This window comes from Triplophysa rosa, linkage group LG23, assembly GCF_024868665.1.
Source record: "Triplophysa rosa linkage group LG23, Trosa_1v2, whole genome shotgun sequence".
In the NCBI taxonomy this organism is placed as follows: domain Eukaryota; kingdom Metazoa; phylum Chordata; class Actinopteri; order Cypriniformes; family Nemacheilidae; genus Triplophysa; species Triplophysa rosa.
The window spans coordinates 16,873,673-16,893,957 of NC_079912.1; the positions used below are offsets into that span (position 1 = coordinate 16,873,673).

At 38.4% G+C, this 20,285-nt stretch overlaps 5 protein-coding genes across 5 annotated transcripts; 4 read left to right on the forward strand and 1 right to left on the reverse strand.

Moving 5' to 3' along the window:
• The first annotated feature begins 679 nt into the window (after window positions 1-679).
• On the forward strand, window positions 680-2,693 carry LOC130547061 (apolipoprotein D-like). Its single transcript, XM_057322707.1, has 5 exons — window positions 680-803; window positions 1,532-1,668; window positions 1,766-1,887; window positions 1,988-2,073; window positions 2,219-2,693. The coding sequence occupies exons 2-5, from the start codon at window positions 1,552-1,554 to the stop codon at window positions 2,458-2,460; spliced, it is 567 nt and encodes a 188-aa protein (XP_057178690.1). The 5' UTR covers window positions 680-803; window positions 1,532-1,551; the 3' UTR covers window positions 2,461-2,693.
• Window positions 2,694-3,260: 567 nt separating this feature from the next.
• On the forward strand, window positions 3,261-4,681 carry otos (otospiralin). The gene is made up of 3 exons (XM_057322708.1): window positions 3,261-3,338; window positions 3,731-3,754; window positions 4,214-4,681. Exons 1-3 carry the CDS (start codon window positions 3,278-3,280, stop codon window positions 4,399-4,401), a joined length of 273 nt encoding a protein of 90 aa, XP_057178691.1. The 5' UTR covers window positions 3,261-3,277; the 3' UTR covers window positions 4,402-4,681.
• A 146-nt stretch (window positions 4,682-4,827) lies between these two features.
• Window positions 4,828-6,575, forward strand: cops9 (COP9 signalosome subunit 9). The gene is made up of 3 exons (XM_057322154.1): window positions 4,828-5,027; window positions 5,545-5,617; window positions 6,399-6,575. The coding sequence occupies exons 1-3, from the start codon at window positions 4,965-4,967 to the stop codon at window positions 6,434-6,436; spliced, it is 174 nt and encodes a 57-aa protein (XP_057178137.1). The 5' UTR covers window positions 4,828-4,964; the 3' UTR covers window positions 6,437-6,575.
• Window positions 6,576-6,689: 114 nt separating this feature from the next.
• and1 (actinodin1) lies at window positions 6,690-11,753 on the forward strand. The gene is made up of 4 exons (XM_057322665.1): window positions 6,690-8,544; window positions 9,306-9,350; window positions 9,518-9,657; window positions 9,742-11,753. The coding sequence occupies exons 1-4, from the start codon at window positions 8,472-8,474 to the stop codon at window positions 11,221-11,223; spliced, it is 1,740 nt and encodes a 579-aa protein (XP_057178648.1). The 5' UTR covers window positions 6,690-8,471; the 3' UTR covers window positions 11,224-11,753.
• A 187-nt stretch (window positions 11,754-11,940) lies between these two features.
• adipoqa (adiponectin, C1Q and collagen domain containing, a) lies at window positions 11,941-14,431 on the reverse strand. The gene is made up of 3 exons (XM_057323015.1): window positions 14,320-14,431; window positions 13,891-14,125; window positions 11,941-13,709 (listed from the first exon to the last, which is right to left on the reverse strand). Exons 1-3 carry the CDS (start codon window positions 14,347-14,349, stop codon window positions 13,156-13,158), a joined length of 819 nt encoding a protein of 272 aa, XP_057178998.1. The 5' UTR covers window positions 14,350-14,431; the 3' UTR covers window positions 11,941-13,155.
• Window positions 14,432-20,285: the final 5,854 nt, after the last annotated feature.

Here is a 20,285-nt window from a genome sequence, read left to right on the forward strand (position 1 = left end):
GAGAGAGAGAGAGCTGTGCAAGTAAAAGTGACTCCCAAACCTCAAGAATTACTCTATCGACAAACGCTTTTCAGCCTCCTCGTTAGAGCTCCCTTACCGGACAGACGCTGGTTCGTTAGTCACGAGGATTCATGTGTTAAAACTGCCCAGGTTAACTACATGTTAGTGCATGTTTGTTAGTTAATGCATTCATTAACACCTCAAAGTAAAACTTTGGACCGTTAATAAAGAACAAGGAGTTCTTCTGAGTATTTGTAATGAGCTGGATTCGTAGTGGTCCTCCGATTACACATTTTACCGTTTGTATGGAGAGTGGGGCATTCACATAAACAGTGTAAAGGTTAGAGCATACAAGTAGGCCTATTTGAACCTCAAAATTAAATAATAAATGTGGGGGAAACGACAAAAAAGGTTCACTTTTTGAGAAAAAGAACCACCCCTTCCACAAGGTTGGCTACAGCTCTGATGGTGGACATGTGAAGCGTGTTTTCAGGTTAATTTTAAGATGTATGTATCCACCTTTTACCTAAATATAAAATGTTTTTTTTTACTTTTTAAACAGCCCGGAGAATTTCTGAAACAGAACCCAAGAACCAAAATAATGACAAAAGGCACTTCCCCCTGTGTCTGTCAGTACCGGTCCCATGACATTATCAAATCAGCTGCTTCTTTGTAGACAAAACCACAACGACAATGAAATCTTAGTCTGTTCTGTAAGACTCCTCCTTTTGAAAACACACAGTTATAGAATCAGTGCACTGCACTCTTAACACTTTCAACGCTACGAACAGGTTTAAGGACAGGTAGGAGTTTACCGTACATTCTTATTATATATGTTCAGAGATATGTCTGTGGTATAGTTACTGTTAGGTGAAATTTTGTTTTATGATTTCATTTATGTGTACAAATGATGTCTATTATTGTATGATCTGTAGCCTACTGTAAAGTGCATAACAAGGGTTTGGTCTAATGCATCTTGGTATAAAATGTATCACCTTAATTCATTGTAAAATATTTTTAAAAGCTTTATATTGCAAAAAAATAACATAATAGCCCTTTCTTATTGTTTAGATTTTATTTATTATCTAAACAATCCGAAATTATATTTTTACTTAGTCTCCTCAATAACTTTCATTAGGAAAATTAATCGTAATTATTACATTATACAGTATACTACTTAACAGACCAAGTTGTAAATTAGTTAAAAGTATTTTATTTAATAAACACGCAGGTACATAACTTTCATAACCAGCTAAATTACATCACACTGTGTCATAACATGCTGCATGTGTACACTACAGGTTTCTTCTCTTAAGAACTTAACCAACAGGTCTGACTTACTGAGGAAAAAACACGCTATTCATAACAAAAGACTGCGTAATAAAAACCAATTTCAGTCCCACAGCATTGAATACTTTGTGACATAACTGTATATTATATAAATTCATGCTGACACACCATGACAATTAAGGGAGATAAAACTGAATAATGCTCATGATTAATGAATAATGACTTTCTCCTCCCTGCACAGAGACATCAGCTCCTGGGAAGATGAAGGTCATGATTGTATTACTTGTACCTCTATTGGTTCCCTTTGTCTCCGCTCAGACGTTTCGCTGGGGACCTTGCCCAACACCAATGGTCCAACCAAACTTTGAATTAAACAAGGTAGGAATATTGTTTATATTTTAAAACTGTAATAGTGTACACTGTTTAAAACACTGCAAGCTTTAAAACTCTAAACAAAAAACTTTTTCACCTAAAGTATCTTGGAAAGTGGTATGAGATCGAAAAACTCCCAGCATCCTTTGAGAGAGGCAAGTGCATCGAGGCAAACTACATGCTCAGACCTGACAAAACCATCCAAGTTCTCAATGTTCAGACATAGTGAGTATATCACTGTCAAATCAAACCTACCACACATGCAAAAGTTCATTCATTCACAAATGTGTTAGTGACCAAGGTTTTTACATTTTTCATCTCACAGTAAAGGTAAAGTTAGGGCTGCAGAAGGTACAGCAGTCGTCCAGGACGTGAAGGAACCGGCAAAACTTGGAGTCAGCTTTTCCTACTGTAAGTCTATTAATGACATACAAAAGTTACTTGGACAGTATGTGTTGTCAAGATTTGAACTTGATCATTTAAAAATCTCTATAACATGTTTTTTTTTTGTAAAGCATTCATCATTTAATTTACTTTCTGTCTGTTTGTGATGCAGTCACACCCTACGCCCCCTACTGGGTCCTATCCACCGACTACAACAGTATGGCTCTTGTGTATTCTTGCACTGATATTCTCAGGCTGTTCCACGTCGACTTTGCCTGGATTCTCTCACGCACACGCACTCTGCCTGCAGAAACCCTCTACCACGCCAAAGAGATTTTCTCACGGGCCAACATCGATGTGAGCAAAATGTTTCCTACAGATCAGCAAGGATGTGATGTTCCTATCAAAGACTGAATATTTGGTTTATTCATATTTTTATGTTTCCTCATCATTGTTTGCAATGGCTTTTAAACATAAAATTTCTGGAGTACATTAAGTGGAGTGGAGTACACTGTTGTTAGGCAACTTAATGCCATATAAAGGTATCTGACCCATATTATATAATATAATATAATATAATCAAAATAATTTACTTTTTTTTAATGCAAAATCAGTAAATGTATGTGTCTAATAAAGTTTTTTTGTCTGTGTATATTTAACAATCATTGTATTAAGCTGGTGTTCATTGTTTTAAATATTATACAAATACAAATCATTAACATGTTATATTAATCATATAAATAATAACATTATTTAAGGGACTCTTGGAATGTTATTAGCAGGTTTTTGGATGTAAGTAATGCCAAACACTTGCAGCCAAAGCCAACTTAATTTTAAATGCATAACATGGATTTAAGGAGAGTCTTGAGGTGGGTTTTGAGGATGTAAATTTAATTTGGGAGGGGACAAAAATGTAGTTATTCCAGTCCAGCGACTGCAGAACCTGCAGTCTACTGCAGTTATTCTTATTTGGCTCTTAGAAACGGACTGACCTCATATATCAGTGCTGCAAAGGAGGTAATATTATTTATTTCCAAAACAATTAAATATTTTTAAATAAGTGATGAGTGTCCTAACTGTGGAGTAATAACAGCATGAATATGACCGTATATTAAAAATAATCTTTCTCAAGCTTATTAAATGTTTATATAATATCTAAAACTTACATTTATATTAGAAAAAAATATAAAAATATGTGTTTTGTAATTTCTCTATTTCTTTTCAAGGAAGGATGAAGTGGTGTGCCCTTTTTTGCGTTTTCTTTCTATGTTTTCTTGCCAATAATTTCAGTGGTATGTATATGAACAGTATATATTTTCACACATCTTATGTTACTAATAATATTATTTCTGACTATTGCATTGAAATGCTAGAATGCTGGATTTTTCTAAAAATACAGTAACTATAAGTAGGTTGTTTAGAGTCATACATTGCAATACACTAAAAGAATGTTAGTGTTTTGTATAAAATATAACACTACATGTTAATATTAAATACAAAGTTGAGCAGTTTAAATATGGTATAAATCAGGAACAGTGTATTCATAGTTAAGAATAATATTGGGAGAGGAAAATCCACATTTCTCGAACCCTCTGGGTTTTTTTACCCCTCTATGTGTGAATCAGCTCTTTGTGAGCAGGAATTCAAATTTCATTCACTCTTCCTCTGCCTTCTACTCTTACAGGTGCCAGAGTCATTCCTGAAGGGGGTAACTGGATTATTTACTCTCTTTTTTTTACACAACTTTAGCCTGTTTACATATAAGGATGGCATTCTCAATTGTTCCTTAAAACAGCATATTTATCAAATGGTTTGCCCCCGCCCAAAATCACTAAATTAAAATAAACAAAACATTCATACAACTTGCTGCAAACCCGTATAAGACTTTGTATTTCTATGCAACAATAAAAACAGAATGTTCAAATGAATGTTGACCCCGTCAGCATCATTGCATTTTTAATGTTCACATAATTTTTTATGTTGGATGAACAATACCTTTAAGTTAGTGCAGAGCTGCCTGCATACTGTACAACTGCAGTATTGTGTATGCTGATGTCACACGGAGGTGAATTAAACATGGTTTGTGCAATTGTACCAGGAATTCAGGAATGTGGTAAATGAATACTTTAGCTCTCTCTCTCTCTCTCTCTCTCTCTCTCTCACATAGTACCCTATGACGAATCTCCAGCTGTGCCCTACTGGCCATATTCCACCTCAGATTTCTGGAACTATGTGGAGTACTTCCGCAGCATCGGGGCCTACAACCACATCAATGAAATGGCCAGAACATTCTTCGCCCATCAGCATCTGGGAGACACTCTGGGCTATGAAGTGGCAGAGCAGCATGAACATTGAGTTGATGTGACATGAACAAGAGATTTAGTTTATGTCAAGAGAAATGATGTAACACTGCATGTAGTAATGTTCCTAAACACCATTTAGAGCCATAGAATGATGCATTGTAACTTGTGCTAAAGCCTTAAAATGTACAAGTAGGCTATTATTAAAAAGCTTTTAGTAAATAGTTTTCATTATATTATCAATATTTGTTGAAATTAAAGTTCTTCACGTCAGATTTTACAATGATTCATGGTGATACATGTTGGGAGTGTAAATAAGCAAGCAAAAGAAAACCAGTAAGCAAAATAAAATCCAATGATGTGCTAAGCAATACAAATTACAATACTGTATTATTTACAGTAAAAAACTGTAGTCTGTGCGACAATAAAAGTTTGAGGTCCAGTTCTCCAATCGAGCCGGTGGTGCCTGTTTTTACCCGGACCCATATTCATGTAACACAACCGGAAAGTGAGAGACGAGAAAGTGGGTTGTTTTGATAAGTTCGGAGACCGAGAGCTGAACAAGGAGAGCATTTCTTGCATGTTATCATTTATTTTAATAGACATTAAAATACAGTTATGAAGCCAGCAGTTGATGAAATGTTTCCCGAGGGAGCCGGACCGTACGTGGACCTGGATGAGGTTTGTGTTTCCACATGCTTGTTCCTGAGAATCTGTCATAAGACATTTTATAGCATGTATCTTTCAGTTAAAACCCTTCAATCTCAACTAACTGTTACCTCAACAAAAACGATTACGTATATTATTTTATTCACTGTGCATAAACCATGCATTACTTGGCACTGTTATATTAGCTGATAGTTTTTCGTCTACCCTTATGAAAACGAACACTGGTTTAGTTTATGGCAGTAATAGGTTGATGACCATTTGTATTAGCATAGTTGTGCTACAATTGGTACTATGACTTCTTTATTGAGATTGTGGTTAATTTGTGGTTGTGCTTACTCTGGTAAAACAGTGGCACATTTTTGTAAATGTATTTAGTGCAAAAGTCATATGGCTACAGATGCACATATTACTGCTCATTTATTTATCAATCAAACGAATGATCTATGATAAATCTGAAAAACTGTTAGGGTGAAAAAAATCGGTAGAGGTATTATTAATGTAGTAATGTTGTAGTGATGTATGTTAACAGGCAGGGGGCAGCACTGGACTGCTGATGGACCTGGCCGCCAATGAGAAGGCAGTGCACTCGGACTTTTTCAATGGTGAGCTCACATAAACCTAAAATATAACTATATAGGTCTTTCACCTGATATTTAAATACTTTAACTAGCTGGAGTTTTTCTACATGTGATTTTTTGCTTAGAATATCGGCACACATGATGTTTTAGCATAACCCAATTGTCTGTGTTTATAAGTAATCTAAAATGTAAGTTGCCCCTAAAAAGTATAAAAGTCTGAATGCTGTGCAAAGTTTTTTTTCTTCTTTTCTTTATCCTTCTGTAAGTTGCTGTTTTTCTTTGTATGCTTGGTAACAAAATATCGCAGAGGGCTTTAACTGGCAAAGTCTACAATTTCCTTTAAGCTTTTCCGCATCCCCTATACAGTTATAGTAAAGGTGCTTGCAGCAGGATGACCTAAAAACAGGCAGTTAAAGAATAAAGGAGGTATGAAGCTGAGCCCATGTAAAGCACTTTTATTGGGCTCCTTTGGCACCAGCTCAGCATGTTTTCCCCTTTAGAGCCTCTGTATACATCTGTAGCAGTTGAAGTAGCTGAACACGTGTCACTCTGGCGTTTTTATCAGGGGCACTTTTGAAAGATTTACGGAAAATAACCCAGAGACCCAGATGCGTGCTTAAACACTTGTGTTTATTGAGTACACCAATGGGATATCATCTATTACACATTTGTATTTGTGCACTACACTTTTGTGACTTTTGACAAACAAATGAACATTTGTTCTGAGATTGAGGTTCACTCACTTGAACAGGTTTTCGTTGCAGATTTAAGACTTACTGTATGTTTTACATTCTTCTTTCCGCAGATTTTGAGGATCTATTCGATGACGATGATATTCAGTGATGAAGATGACAAATAGGATTAAAAACTGTATAAAATTGTTTGTTGCTGTACATGGAATTTGTTTCTTTTGTTATGCTACGTTGCCACATCTTCAGTTTTGTTCGTTTTGCCATCAATAAACTTTTTGTGAAATAAGAAATCTTCCCTTTGCCAGATGTTTTCACATTTAAAAAATCCCAGACATTCCAAGTCAAAAGTTGGAATAATTGTAAAGGATTTTTTCCCTAGGCTGAAATCTGTTTCTAGCCGTGATTGTAGGTTTTTGCACATTCCTGCACACCTGTAAAGGTGCATAATTACATGTGCGATTCACTATTACCATAAAGACAGCTGTGTTAAGCATTTTTTCCTCACAAATATACTTAAACTAACATAATCAGGTTATTCAGTTAAGCTACTGTAGGTATAAAATTTTCAGTTTTTTTCAGTTATAAACTATTACAATGCATTTTGTGCACTTGATAGCAGAATGATGGAATGAGCTGGTGCTTGGCAGATGTGTATGTGATAAAAATTTCCCATGAGCCCTTTACCCTTTTCAATGCATTACCCGGTTCAATGCATCAGTGCTTTTCTAATGCAATTTTCAGTTCATAGAGGTTGAACCTCTGTGATTCTGTTAAATATCTGCTGACATTCATGACATTATGTTTTTGGTTGTGCCTTTCCCCATATACTTGACTACGTAAAGATGCGTTTAGTGGTCCCTCCTCATCACAGGGACCATTTCCCAGTTGTCCCCCCAATGAGAGCCATTTAAAGTGCATGGACTTGAACTTTATTGGGCCTGTTCAACTAAAACGAAAACTTTAAAAACAAACAATCTATTTTTAGCACACTTTATAGTAACTTAATATTCTGGATATTTTCAAGCATTTTCCATCATGTGAAAGTAAATCCGATGGTAAAGTAAAGCACAGGTAAAATGGAAATTTCCATCCACGTGTGTTTTTTTGTCCTACAGCATATTTCTTTCTCTTCTCAAAAAAAAAGTTTATATTCTCTTCTGTCCTCCTGTCTTTGAGTCTATAATTACATCTTATTGGTTGACTATAGCTGGGCCAGCGTAGGCCAATGGCAGCACTGGAAGCAGCATGCACTCGGCCCCATGGGATGCACCGTTTTTGTTTTTAATTATCAAGGTTGGGTTTAAATTGTGACCAGGATCTCTGTGGCACAGTCTTTGTACAGAGGTGTGTTGAGAAGTACACAAGGGGTTTGGCTCACCATCCTCTTCCAGACAGTCAGCTGTAGGGCTGAAATACGGGGTCCCATCAGCTCATCACGGGTAACATCTAACACAGGTAAAACAGATTACATTTCTGCTTCTTCCAGAATATGTTCAACATTTGCTATAGATACTTTAATTTGATTTGCAAAGTGACTTAAAAATATTGCTTCAGACATTTTTCAGAGACTTTTAAGCTTAATAGTGCAAGTTCACAAACTTTTTTGCATAAAATGTTCATAAGTTATTTAATATTTGACAGACGCTTTTATCCAAAGCAAGTTACATTGCATTATACTATACATTTGTTTCTGAGTTTGTGCAATCCCTGGGATCGAACCCAAGGCCTTGGCATTACTAGCGCCATGCTCTAAACACTGAGCTATTTTGTTTTTACAAGGCCATCATCACCAAAGTCGCACCAACAATACAGGAAAAATACTGTAGGAAGGTGTAAATAAAAAAACAGTTATATTATGGAATAGAGCAAAATGTTAAAACCTGAAGAAGTAAAGTTTTGATAACTAATAATCTTATTTAGGAATTGAAAATGTACAGGAAAAGTCACACCTGGTCAAAGGGTTAAAACGTTTTCTGTTTTATTTTAATATTTTATAACACTTGCTAAAATAAAATTGCAGGTTATTAAATGAAAAGTTGTTTAGAAAATAAATAAATAAAGTTACTAGAAATAAATTACTATTGGCCAAGTTTTTATTTTCCACATATAAACGTACAGATTAATCAAAAACACATTTTTACATACTAAATATTTCTTCTTTTTCAAAGGAATCTCCAAGGTTAAGAATGGCTCGTTTAAGAGGATCTACCCTCTTCAATGTATTCGCTGGAATGCTGCTAGCAACAATGTTATTACCTGGTAAGAATAAGTCTTTTAAAGTTATATATTCATGATGATAATATGTGCGACTGTTTTTCATTCTGTTTTTCCCATATGGATCTAAACTGACAGCAGTTCTATTAAAAAAGGCCAAATCTGTTAGAACCCCGCAGGCATCACTGACCTGTAGCAAAAGAGGAGGTATCTGGTTGCAGATTATCAGCTCGCTTTTGCTATTTAGCTGGTAAAATAATTAACGTCTGTCAGCAAAACTCAAACACAGAGGTGTCCAGATGTGCCAGCACTTTAACAAGCTCATAAAAAAAACCCCGCTGATACTCTGAAAGATCATACTATCCCTTACCTCACTCACCAAGGTCTTACGTTCAGACATTAGAAACAGTATTGAACTACAACACGTTCAGAATCCACGTAGATGATCCACAGGGAAAAAGCACTAGTTCATCCATTTCTCTTGTATAATTAGGTTCACCTGTAGATAAAGTCTCCTTCCCTTTGTAGATTTTATAGTTTTGCTTGTATAGGCCTGGTTACAGCAACCCCCTGCTGTCAGGCATCAAAGTGCTGATGTGCACCGTTTGAAGATTAATTTCCCACAATAACCTGTGTTATATCACCTTCTCCCCCACCCCAAACTTGTAAAACTGTATCCTGCTTTCCTCAGCTCATTTGGGCTCATTACTGTTTGTAAGCATTTTCTTCTACTCTTTCACAAATGCAACATCTGGTTGAGACCAGGACCCCCTCATTTCTCTCTCTCTCTAAACTCTTTTAAACAGAGTTCCTGCTGGCCGGGCCTGTGATCCAGCGTTTAAAAGGAGATGGTAGGTTTGGCTCCTCATCAGAATGTCTAATTGAGTTTCAAACCAGAAGCACAAACAAGTACAACAGCAACATCATAATATACATGTTTTGCATCATATCAAATGCATTAATGTAGTGTAGTGTATGAACGTTAGGCTTTCTCAGTGACGTATGCTGTTTCTGACAGATGGAAGCAATGACAAAGCAAGCGTTGAGGCTGGATCACCAAAACTAATCCGCAACCGAAGAAACATCAGTTGGTACAAGCAGCACTCTGACTTCTGGAACTGGTACAAGTACTTCACTGACAATGGAAACCAGGAGGGAGTAAGTAGAGTATTTATGTCCTAAACGAGAATTGGGTTTCACAATCCAAGTGCACACTCAAGATCTCGTTCTCGTGTCTTTCAGGTAGCAGAGCTCGATCGCGTCTATCTGGCATACCTGCAAAATAAGAACAGAGCAGAGTCACGTCGTTCCTACAAGATGTACCTGCAGCACCTCGCCGACATCTACAAATCTTGTGCCGAGACTGACGACCCAAACTGCGTGGCCTCTTACGCAAGACCCAAACCCAAAGTTGAGGCATCAGCACCTGCGCCAATCAAGTCATGTGACCCTTACAGAGACCCATACTGCTTGCAATCTAAGGGATACAACTATTACCCCTACCTGGCCCCGGCTCCAGCCCCTGTCAAAGCCGCTGCCCCTGCTCCAGTTAAAGCCCCAGCTTACCTCCACACCCCAGTGATGAAAGACCCACGCTCTGGTCACTACTATTACTCTCCGTTGGTGCAGTCCTTCCTGACAGCTGAACAGAAGTCCGAGCTGTTGCGCATCTGTGATGCGGAGGACGTCGAGTGTCTGCAGTACCACCTCCGTGCAGCCTACGGTTACAAGCCTGCAGCTGTCATGGCTCCATCCTATGCCCATCTCGGCTGTGACCCTAAGACCGATCCTCGTTGTGTCCCCCACCTGTCCCAGAAGGCACCATCTGGTCTGCACATGCCCTATCCTCACTGTGATCCTCGTGTGGACCCGTACTGCGCTTATGCATACGCCCTTGCATCCTCCCAGAACCTGGAGGCTCCTTCATCTCCATCAGCTTTGGAGAGACAATGCAACCCACTCTACGATGACAGCTGCAACCCTCTGACAGCCTCAAGGTTTGGCAGCTTGTCCTACAATGCTCCAAAGGACGAGCCTGCCTCTGAAGCCAGCGCCATGCGCGTACCTCCCAGCTCTCGTCACGACCCCTACGCCTTGTACCGAGACGCATCTGCAGGGGCAGACTTGCGCAGACGCATGCCCACCCATCTCCAGCCTCCAAGGCACCAACCGGAGGAACATCAACATCATCTTGGGCCTCGTGGGAAGACCAAAGAGGGCTATGATTGCTTCATCGGGTATGATGAAGAGTGTTACCCCCTGGGTTCACAGAATGAACAAGGCAGTGATGTGCAGAGACGGGCACCCTACCCTTCCGAAGCCTACGAGCCCTATCTGAAAGCTGATGGAACCAGAAGCGGAGTGGTCGAGCCTGATCCCGACTGCGACCCGGAATACGATAGAAACTGCCGCTTGCGCCGCTACGAGCCTGAGGCGGCCGAGCCTGCCAGTCCTTCACCTGTGGACGCCCATACAACCCAGGAGCACAGCAACGAGCAGGGTCACCATGAGGTCCCCCAGTATCGTGAAGACTCCTACCCGGAGACCGCAGGCTATGAGCAGCAGTACGACCCCTACATGAGTGGACAAGAGGATCCGTATGCTGGAAATGGCCCACAGGAGGCCGGAGCACCTAATTTTCAGGATATCCTGAGAGGATACGGTGGGCGATATCCTGGCCAGGATGACCAGCGTGGTTACACGGGAGACTACAGAAAGAAATAAGAGGCTCATGACAATGTACACCAAAAATAAATGTAGAACGGGACAGAATGTGGGCTGGAGATAAAAAGTGCACACACCAAATGCCAGAACGTAGATGCAGAATTTCATTTGATTTGCTCACGTGTCATGTTTTCGAGAGCTGCTGTATTTTAAGCTCTACACTTTGACAGCACTTGTATAGGGAAATCAATTCTGTTTGTTTTTTATTCAAATGGTCCATGTACCACGAGTGCGTTATTGTTTCTCTAGGATGCATTTCGCTCTGACTTATAAAGTACTTGAGTACTTTGTATATGTGAAAAAAGGCAGGAAAAAAAGAGAAGTATGGTGTACTTGAACATACCAAAGTCATGACCACCTCACCCATTTTAGCTTTAACGCAGATTTACCCAGCATTCCCGCTTCAAAGGAATATTTAAATAACTGGACCCCTGCTTGTTTCTTTCATTTAAATCACCAAAAGTGTTGCTTTGTATTTTGTTTGCTTATGATTTGTAAGATTTTTGCTTGGAATGTTTCCAATAAAAGCTTTAAAGATCCTAAGAGCTGGTTTTATTTCCACATTTACTATAACTATAAACATTAAACAAACTAACATTTTTTAACTAATGTTACCCATTTAATGCAACCCAATAACACATCGCAGTCATTCTTATTTTAAAAGCTTTATTTTCCTTTCAAGTCGCCCATAACACAATAAAATGTAACAAGATCGTCGTACTGCTGTCTCAGTGGGTCAATTTTTAGTAACTTTCAAAGAAATAAACACAATATTAACTGTGTCTATGTTATTAATGTGAATCCAATAATTAGTCGAGTTTTTCCGTGAGATGCTGGAAGTTTAGAGGCTTGGGATTTAGATGCTTTAGTTTCTTTCATAATGTAACACTTGGAATAACTAGTGATGACACAGAAACACTGTGTAAATGTGATCATAGATCGACCTTGAACATTGATTAAATATCTCAGTGAATGAAGTGAGCCAAACTGAACTCCAACTGCTATACTGGGAGAAAGCCAGCTGGTTAGATGTTTAGTCTGAGGATATAGACTGCTGAATGAACCAAAAACTTCAATCTAATTTAAACCTCACAGTGATATAAAAAACACAAACATGTTGAAAACAGTAGGCTGAAAGCACAGGGAGACTTCAGTGAGTTTTCAAACTTTTCACTGGGTACTGATAGAAATACAACAAGCCCTGACCTGCCATTTAAGAAAAAAATACAAGCCCCGTTCTTGGTCAAAATCGACCTTTAATAAATGGTTGTCATACTGTATGTATGCCGGTGTGGTTTGTATTGTTACAACTAATACAGAAATATGATACTGAAATTAGAATACACAAAAAAATTAAGAGACCACTGCAAAAGTATTATCTTTTTTCTGAATTTACTGCTTATGGGGTTATACGTGTTAAAGTAAAATGATCGTTTCATTCTGTTAACTACAGGAGACGACATTTCTCCCTAAATTCCAGATAAAACATTTTTTTTATTTGCATTTATTTGAAGACGACTAAAATGGGACAAGCTGGTAAAAAGATCCTGCAGACCTAGAAGTTCATATTCGTGATTAAACAACCCAATACTGTTATTACATGTGTTTTAGGAGCAGTTGAAAAATACATGAATTTATGAATAAGTCGGATTTTGGGGCGACTTTGTCATTCCTGAGGTTTGTTTCTGTTCAAATTCAACAGACACTGGACTGGAATTCACACCATACAAGCAGAAATGCTGATTACAGGTAAAATTGGAGTGATCTCTTTATTTGTTCCTCATGGCTATAGAATACACAACAAAATCACTGCAACACAAAAACAAACATTTCTAAATTCAGACTGTTGACTTAAAACTTCAAAGTCACTTAAATATAGTTTGTGACATTTTCACCATGTGACAACTAGCCCCAGACTGAAAGAGGTGGATTTTAGCGCCTGCGGTTGTCAAATGGGTTGCTTAGAATTTTAGGAGTCAATAGGAAGCCAGTGAAGGTTGAATCATTGTTGTTATCAGCGTAAATTCCTGCATCAAATGCATCTTCACCATACAGCTGTAGCCAAACCTCATCTCCAGCTGCGAGATTTAAAATGGCCCCCCCTGAGGCCTGATCCACATTTCCGCTGTGAAACTGGTCAAGTGTAAAAGCCACAGTCTTGCCGTTTTGAAACATGGCTACTTTGGTCTCTTTCCCGTGGATGGTGAGATGATAAGTGAAGTAGTAGATCCCAGGGACTGTGCAGCGAAACTTTCCAGAGATCTCATCATAGTGATGTTGCTCATTGTAGTAGGTCTTGGTGAAGCGGATGGGCGCTCCACTGGCGGTGCTGACTTCACCGGTGAGTCCCATGCTAAAAGCTGAGTGGTAGGGAAAAGAACTCTCTCCATTCTCTCCTTTCAGACCCGGGTTTCCAGGAAATCCTCTTTTCCCCGTTGACCCCTCGTCCCCTGGCTCACCAGGCTCTCCTTTAGGCCCCTCGGAGGCTTCACACAGATAAGAGAATAGATTACGATTTCTTGGTAGTTTCATAAACAGACATGACGCATGCAATTCTGAAATGCTTACGGTATCATCCAAATGCATTCGTTTTGAAACATTTTGAAACAAAAGCCACTTTTTTATTCTTTAATGCAATTACATGCATTTATTTCTCAAATGAGTCACCTGGAGCAGCTCTATCTCCCGTCTCCCCTTCACGACCATCACGTCCGTCTCGCCCAGGGATGCCATCAAACCCAGGTGTGCCAGCAACACCCCTCATCCAGCGGGCGCAGGGCTCTTTGCTGTCCTGCTCAGTCGGCTCTGTGCCCTCTTCCAGAGAGACACCCAGCTTGACTGCCATCCCCACACAAAGCACAGCTATCCATGTAGTTTTCACCACAGGAGCCATGTCACCAATCTGTTACAATGAATCAAATACAAATAAACTTCAATTAAAGGGATTTAAACACATCTGGTTTACAACCCCTGACTGAGATAACACATAAAATACTCTTCTTAAAAGTGTTATGAAATTCATTACATAAAGCGATTATTTCATTCATGATTTCATTATTTTGCAAATTAAAGATTTCGTTTATTCCCTGCACGTACCTGTTTATTTAAAAAGTGTTTTACAATCATTTGTGTGGAGCTTGAGGTCTTGTCCTGTTGCCTTTTTGTGAGCTTGTGAAAGCTATTACTCTGTGCTTACCACTACTAAAAATATCCAACTGGACATGCAAACAGCTGTTGGTATTAAACAACCTAATGGCAGCACATATCACATGCAAGACATTTGAGCATTGTCCGGGCAATATATATTCATTCTTAAGATCATTCATTGTTGTTCAATTTAATGCACGAATACAGTTGAAGTGATTATTGTAGCTGATGTGAACTGAATTGTAAAGCACTATGCAAAGTGGGAAGTGAAACAAAAAACAAGCAAGAAATCAAACCCACTTCTTCAGGCATACCAGGTCATCTTTTTATCTGAGAGAAAAAATCAAGTACCCAACATTAATTTAAATTGAAATATTGGTTTGTACCAATACAGAGAATTGAGTTGCTGGTGTGAGAATAGGAAGAACCTGTCAAATATAAGCGTAGGGCGCCGCCTTGTGGCTGATATAATATGACGCGTTAGCAAGACACGACTAGTAAATACTGTAATTAGCCTATCTAAAAAAGCACGAGCTAAAAAGGAAAAAATGAGACCGTATAGGCGGACGCTAGGGGGCATATCCGGTTCAGCATTCAGAAACCCGGAAGCGTGAAAAAGGCTTATTAACAACATGTTAAAATTAGGAGTCAATTAAACAAAATGTTTAGATTTATTTTGTATATTACATATACAGTAAATGTAACTGGACTGATCAATATTAAGGCAGACCTGCCCAAAATCATTATAATAATGCTGCTTCATAGCTTAAAACTTTTAACGCAACATCACCATCAGCAACATGGTCATTAACACTAAAACCTTTTACTTAGAAATCAATGCACGATTTTTCAGACTTTATGTGGTTCTTGGGGGCAACGAGACGCTTTATTAAAACACGAAACCTTCAGATATGAGCACAGTTTGGAAACCATCCCATCTCTGTTCTGCTGTGAAATGTCAGCGTAGTCTACATTTTAAAACGCTCCCCACCTGACACTTTACTGGACTCATTTTATTGCTTGTACTGATCATAAAATGCCAACATATTTTGGTGGAATAATGGCTGGCTGAAATGTAGCGCTGTAGTACTCGAGTCCGGACTCGGCACACAGCAGTTCAGTTCAGTGTGTGCTGTTGCTGTAACTAAATAACTCCGGTATATTGGTTCAAGTCCTCGTGACTGTCATGCACGCCAGAAAGTGAAGAACTGTATTAATTTGTGGGTAATATTAAGTGTTTACTCATTCAGGTGAACTGGTTCGACCTTAAAACAAAGAACCGGTTCAAATGAACGATTCGTCCACGGCGCGAACTGAACAGCATCAATCATTCATCAGGCAGAATGTCAGCGAGCAGCGGCATAATACAATGGTTTTACAAACCATAAAGAGTTTATCGACAGTGCGCTTCAAAGGAAACTTTTTGCAACAAAACTTTCTCCGAAACCTGTGGGACAACATCCAATTTCGTAAGACACCTGCAAGGCATCACAAAGAGAGGTAAGTTTATGCCTTGTTTCAGAGTTAGCATTGCATTTGAGTATTTTTGTAAGTTTAGAAAGTAGATTGATCGTATTTTTATTGTCATTGCGATATGAGCATGTTATTTAAGTATGGGCACCGAAACGTGCTTTTAAACGAGCCGTGGGGCCTCTGCTCTTTCTGGCAGCTCCTCTATCGAACACGCACGAGCACGGGCAGGCGCGCGCACACACACAAAGGTGTTAAAAAGTTCCTTATAAGGGGGGGGTTACTTTGGGGGACACTAAGTCATAAATTCAAGAATGGGAACATATTCAAGTGTTTGCTGGTTATTTGTTAACATTTTCTATTGGCAGAATAGGATTGTTACACTTCAATACAAAAAAATGTGAAGTTACACTTCGGCTTTGTGACTTTAGTGCTATAAGTAAATAAAATAACCTTATTTTAAGGTAAAATAAAATCAAAAAAATATTTTTGATCATTACAAACAATAATGAAAATGATTATCTTAGAATAGAAGATATGCTGTCTCTTGCATCACAAAAATTCTCCATAGTTAAGTATGTGGTCTTGTAGTCATGATTTTTTTTCAGTCTCTGTCTTGACTGTCTCAGTTTGACTCGGTCTTGACTTGGACTCGAACCTCTTTGGACTCGGTCTTGACTAGTCCTGGTCTTGGACTCGACAACGGTGGACTTGACTACAGCCCTACTGAAATGTCATGAGTATGAATAATTGTCCCTTTTGTTTCACCTTTGATGTGCAACACTGATCTTTCGGTCGTGTTTAAGCAGATTTTGGGTCGCTTGCGTGCGAAATATATTCTCATTCATTTCAATGCAACGAATAATTGCTTTTTCAGGGTCAGACATTCATCTATAAAAGATTTATGGAATGTTCTTTGGTTAAATATTGGCTGGTTGCGCTCAAACCTCTGTGAACCCAGTATTAAGAAATCATTTAGTTTGAAGTCAACCAGTCATCAACGACATACAACACAATTAACACATACATCACGGCAAGCTAACACATTCACACTAATCTTTGGTGACAAGTAAACAACTGTGCATCAGTTTCTATGGACACAAATGAGGAATTTATAACAAGCCATAAACTGAATGTCAGCTCAGTGATTCTGAGGGTAAAATGCCCATGTGAACAACTTGAATGGTAAAATGCAAACATAGCAGGCTTATCTTTTCACTGCAGCGCTTTCCGATACGCCCAGTTACACTTATTTCATGGATGCTTGTCTGATGCTCTGAATTGATACCTCTGGAATTGGATTATACAGGAGAAATCATACATTGAGGCATTTATTTTCGATTATACCATGCTTCATTTGCCAAGCAAAACGAGCGGTAAAACGATTTTCCTGTGCCTCAGAAATAAACGCTTTAAACTGTAACTTGAATTGAAATACTTGGGAAGCATAAGGTTGTCAAACTGAAGTTCGTGGAAAAGTTCCTAAAGTTGTCAAAGTCCATTTCTCCCTCATTGAAGACCGCACAAACAAGCCGCTCGGTTAGCTCAAACAGAGAAAGCGGGTGACTGACCCCGAAATCCCTTTAATCACAGACGGGGAATCTAGGAAATAATGAAGATTAGGGAAATTTCACGATGAAACTCATGTTTGATCAAACAACTGAAAATTCTGAAAATTCACTGCCCGTAATGATTAGCTTAATCACAATCTCTCTGAATATAGTCCTCTGAACGCCACTATGCTGGCTTTTAATGCAAATTTTTTGGCAGCATGGCGGATTATTTCTCTAAATTCATGTGTTAATGTTTTATAATAGTAAAGTTAGCACTAGGATTTGATTGCTGGGAAATGAGAGGCCACGGGTACATGTTTACCGGCCCTCAACACAGATGAGTCACGGTGAAGCAAAATAGAAACCGCAGGAAGGTTTGACTGACAGGCCGGAACAAGATTTCGCTTTTTAATGATGATGCATAGTAAAGGTCTCGGTTTAGGAGAAGGGCTGCTCTGCATAGTTTTTTTCTGCCAAATAATCAATTTTTAAGCATGAACCACAAAAAGTTGCATTTCTCTAAATATAGGCTTTTTCATTTTTATATGTACGCTTGGAAGTTGTTCAAAAGAAGTTGTTGTCTTAAATAAAGAAAATACATATACATACTAATAAAAATAAGGGCAAAACTATCGTGACACTTCTGGGTGTTATTTATTCACTAAATTCACTTTAATGCTGCTGGCTTACAGTATAGTACTGTAAATGGAAACAAATGATCAAAAAAGTTAGATCAGAATTTCTTTTTGATATCTCCTATAGGCTACTATGAAATTCACACTTTTTAAGTGTCAAATCAGACTCTAAAGTAGACACTAGTGTGTGTGGAAGTCTTTTTGCATGTGTAACACTGGGATTTTTGCAGAGGAAACAAGACTTTCTGCAGTACAGATTCCTCTAAAGCCACAGCAGGTCATCCGAACAGCCTTCACTTGATGGATGGCTCTTATTTTGCTGTCAGCGTTGAACTATTTGGGTGTTTATCTTATTAGCTTCCACACATTCACTGTCATTTATCTGATGCAGTCAGGTTAGAGAGAATTTCGCCATGTGTGTCACTTGATTAGATCATGATTTGTAATTAACTTTAAGAAAGTCCTTAACTAAAGGCATGTAATACTATGTATAAGATAAAAGTACATTCTGTGCATTCTGTTGCACAAAAAAATGATTTTAAAACAATAAATATTGATTTAAAATATATTTTTATAATTGTTTTATACAAATTAGCCTACAAAACATAATAAAAAATAACGATTAAAAATCGTTTTTTAAAAATATTTTCATAGGTTAATATTAGTATTTAAATGTGGAACAAGTGTAAAACAAATGTTATTAAGTTTATCATAAGAAGTACTAAAAACTATTTTTCTAGACTACGTTTAAAATTAGTGTGTGAAAATACACTGTAAAAAATCTTTGCTGCCTTAAAATAGTAAGTTGAAATGACTTGTAAAGCCAAGTTGACTTAAAAATCAAAGTTTTGCCCAGTGGAGAGTTGCGGTTGATATAATTTAGTTGATTTAACTTAACAAAAGAAGTTGAGGTTTCTGAACTGCTAATGAGTTAAAATATAATTTACAAAGCCAATTTCATTGTTCTTAAAAATTGAAAGCAGCAAAGATTCGTTTACAGAGCACTTTCATCACCTGGGGAGCCAGTGACTTTCATTTAAAAATACTAGTGCAAATGATGCTTTATTAAAAAAACTCCTGCGACATACTGTAACAATATCTTTAACAATGTGAATGAAGAATGTTTTTGTTTAGTTGAAATACAAAACAACTACAACCTAGAGTAAAAATCTTAGTCTTGTTTGATATGTTTTGTATTGGTTTCAAATCAACAAATCCACAAAGATACCTGAACACACGGAGATTGCATTGTGTCCGTATGAAATGCCTCTGATCATTCAGATTCATGTGAATGCTGGAAGACATACTTCCTCTGTGACTGACGAATGAAGTCCTTGCATCTTCTCTTCAGGCGCTGCACACTTTTTTCTTGATGTCGTCAGACCCTCTTGACCTTTGTCCACAGTCCATCTGTCCTCCACGCTCATTTGAACACCTGAGAGCACACCTTTCCTTATCTTTATTATTATTATCAGGAGGCCTGCTGACCCCCTCCAAGGCCTTGTGATGTATCCGTATCCGCCTGAGGTAAACGTCTGCCAAACATCGCTGCCTTAAAGCTCAAGAGCTTCCTTCAGGCGGCATAGTTTCAAGCGTATCTCTGGAGTATCGCCACTTTAATTATCTCCTGTGTGTGAGAGCAAAACACCACGGGATGGAAGTGCTTATATACGCTGTTCTTATTACCTTGTGGGGAACAACCAGTTCCTCAAAGTAAATCAATTTTGACTCTGATAAAAAGTAAACTTTCAATGAATGTTTTGGCAACGGATAACAGATAGGCTCGCGGCAGAGGCAGCCGCTATTGAGACCCGGGACTCAAATGCAACACAACACGTTATTGCAAGGTGCATTATTGGACATTCTCCTTTGAGAATTTTATCTTTGATGCTGATTCATCTTGATTTGACCGATCTCTTCCAAAAGAAATATATCTTGAGTCTTGAATAGAGTTCATTCGGTCAGAGAGCGGGAAACCTCTCTGGGAGGTTCTTAGATTCACTAAGCCCCGCGATAAAAACCTTAGCGAAGGGTAAATTACACATTTATCAGGCCGAGTTGCTTGTGTTGTGGGACCTGACAGATCTTCCCTCGAGCTGCGGACTTTTGCACCGGTGAACCTCTGGCTAGCGGTCAAAAAACACAGCAGAGCTTTACTTTTAAAAATATATGATGATGAGAGGCTGAAACTCCTTGAAATGGATGAACGCGACCCTACTTTATCTCCATCTTCATGATCAGGCCTGCAGCAAGGGCA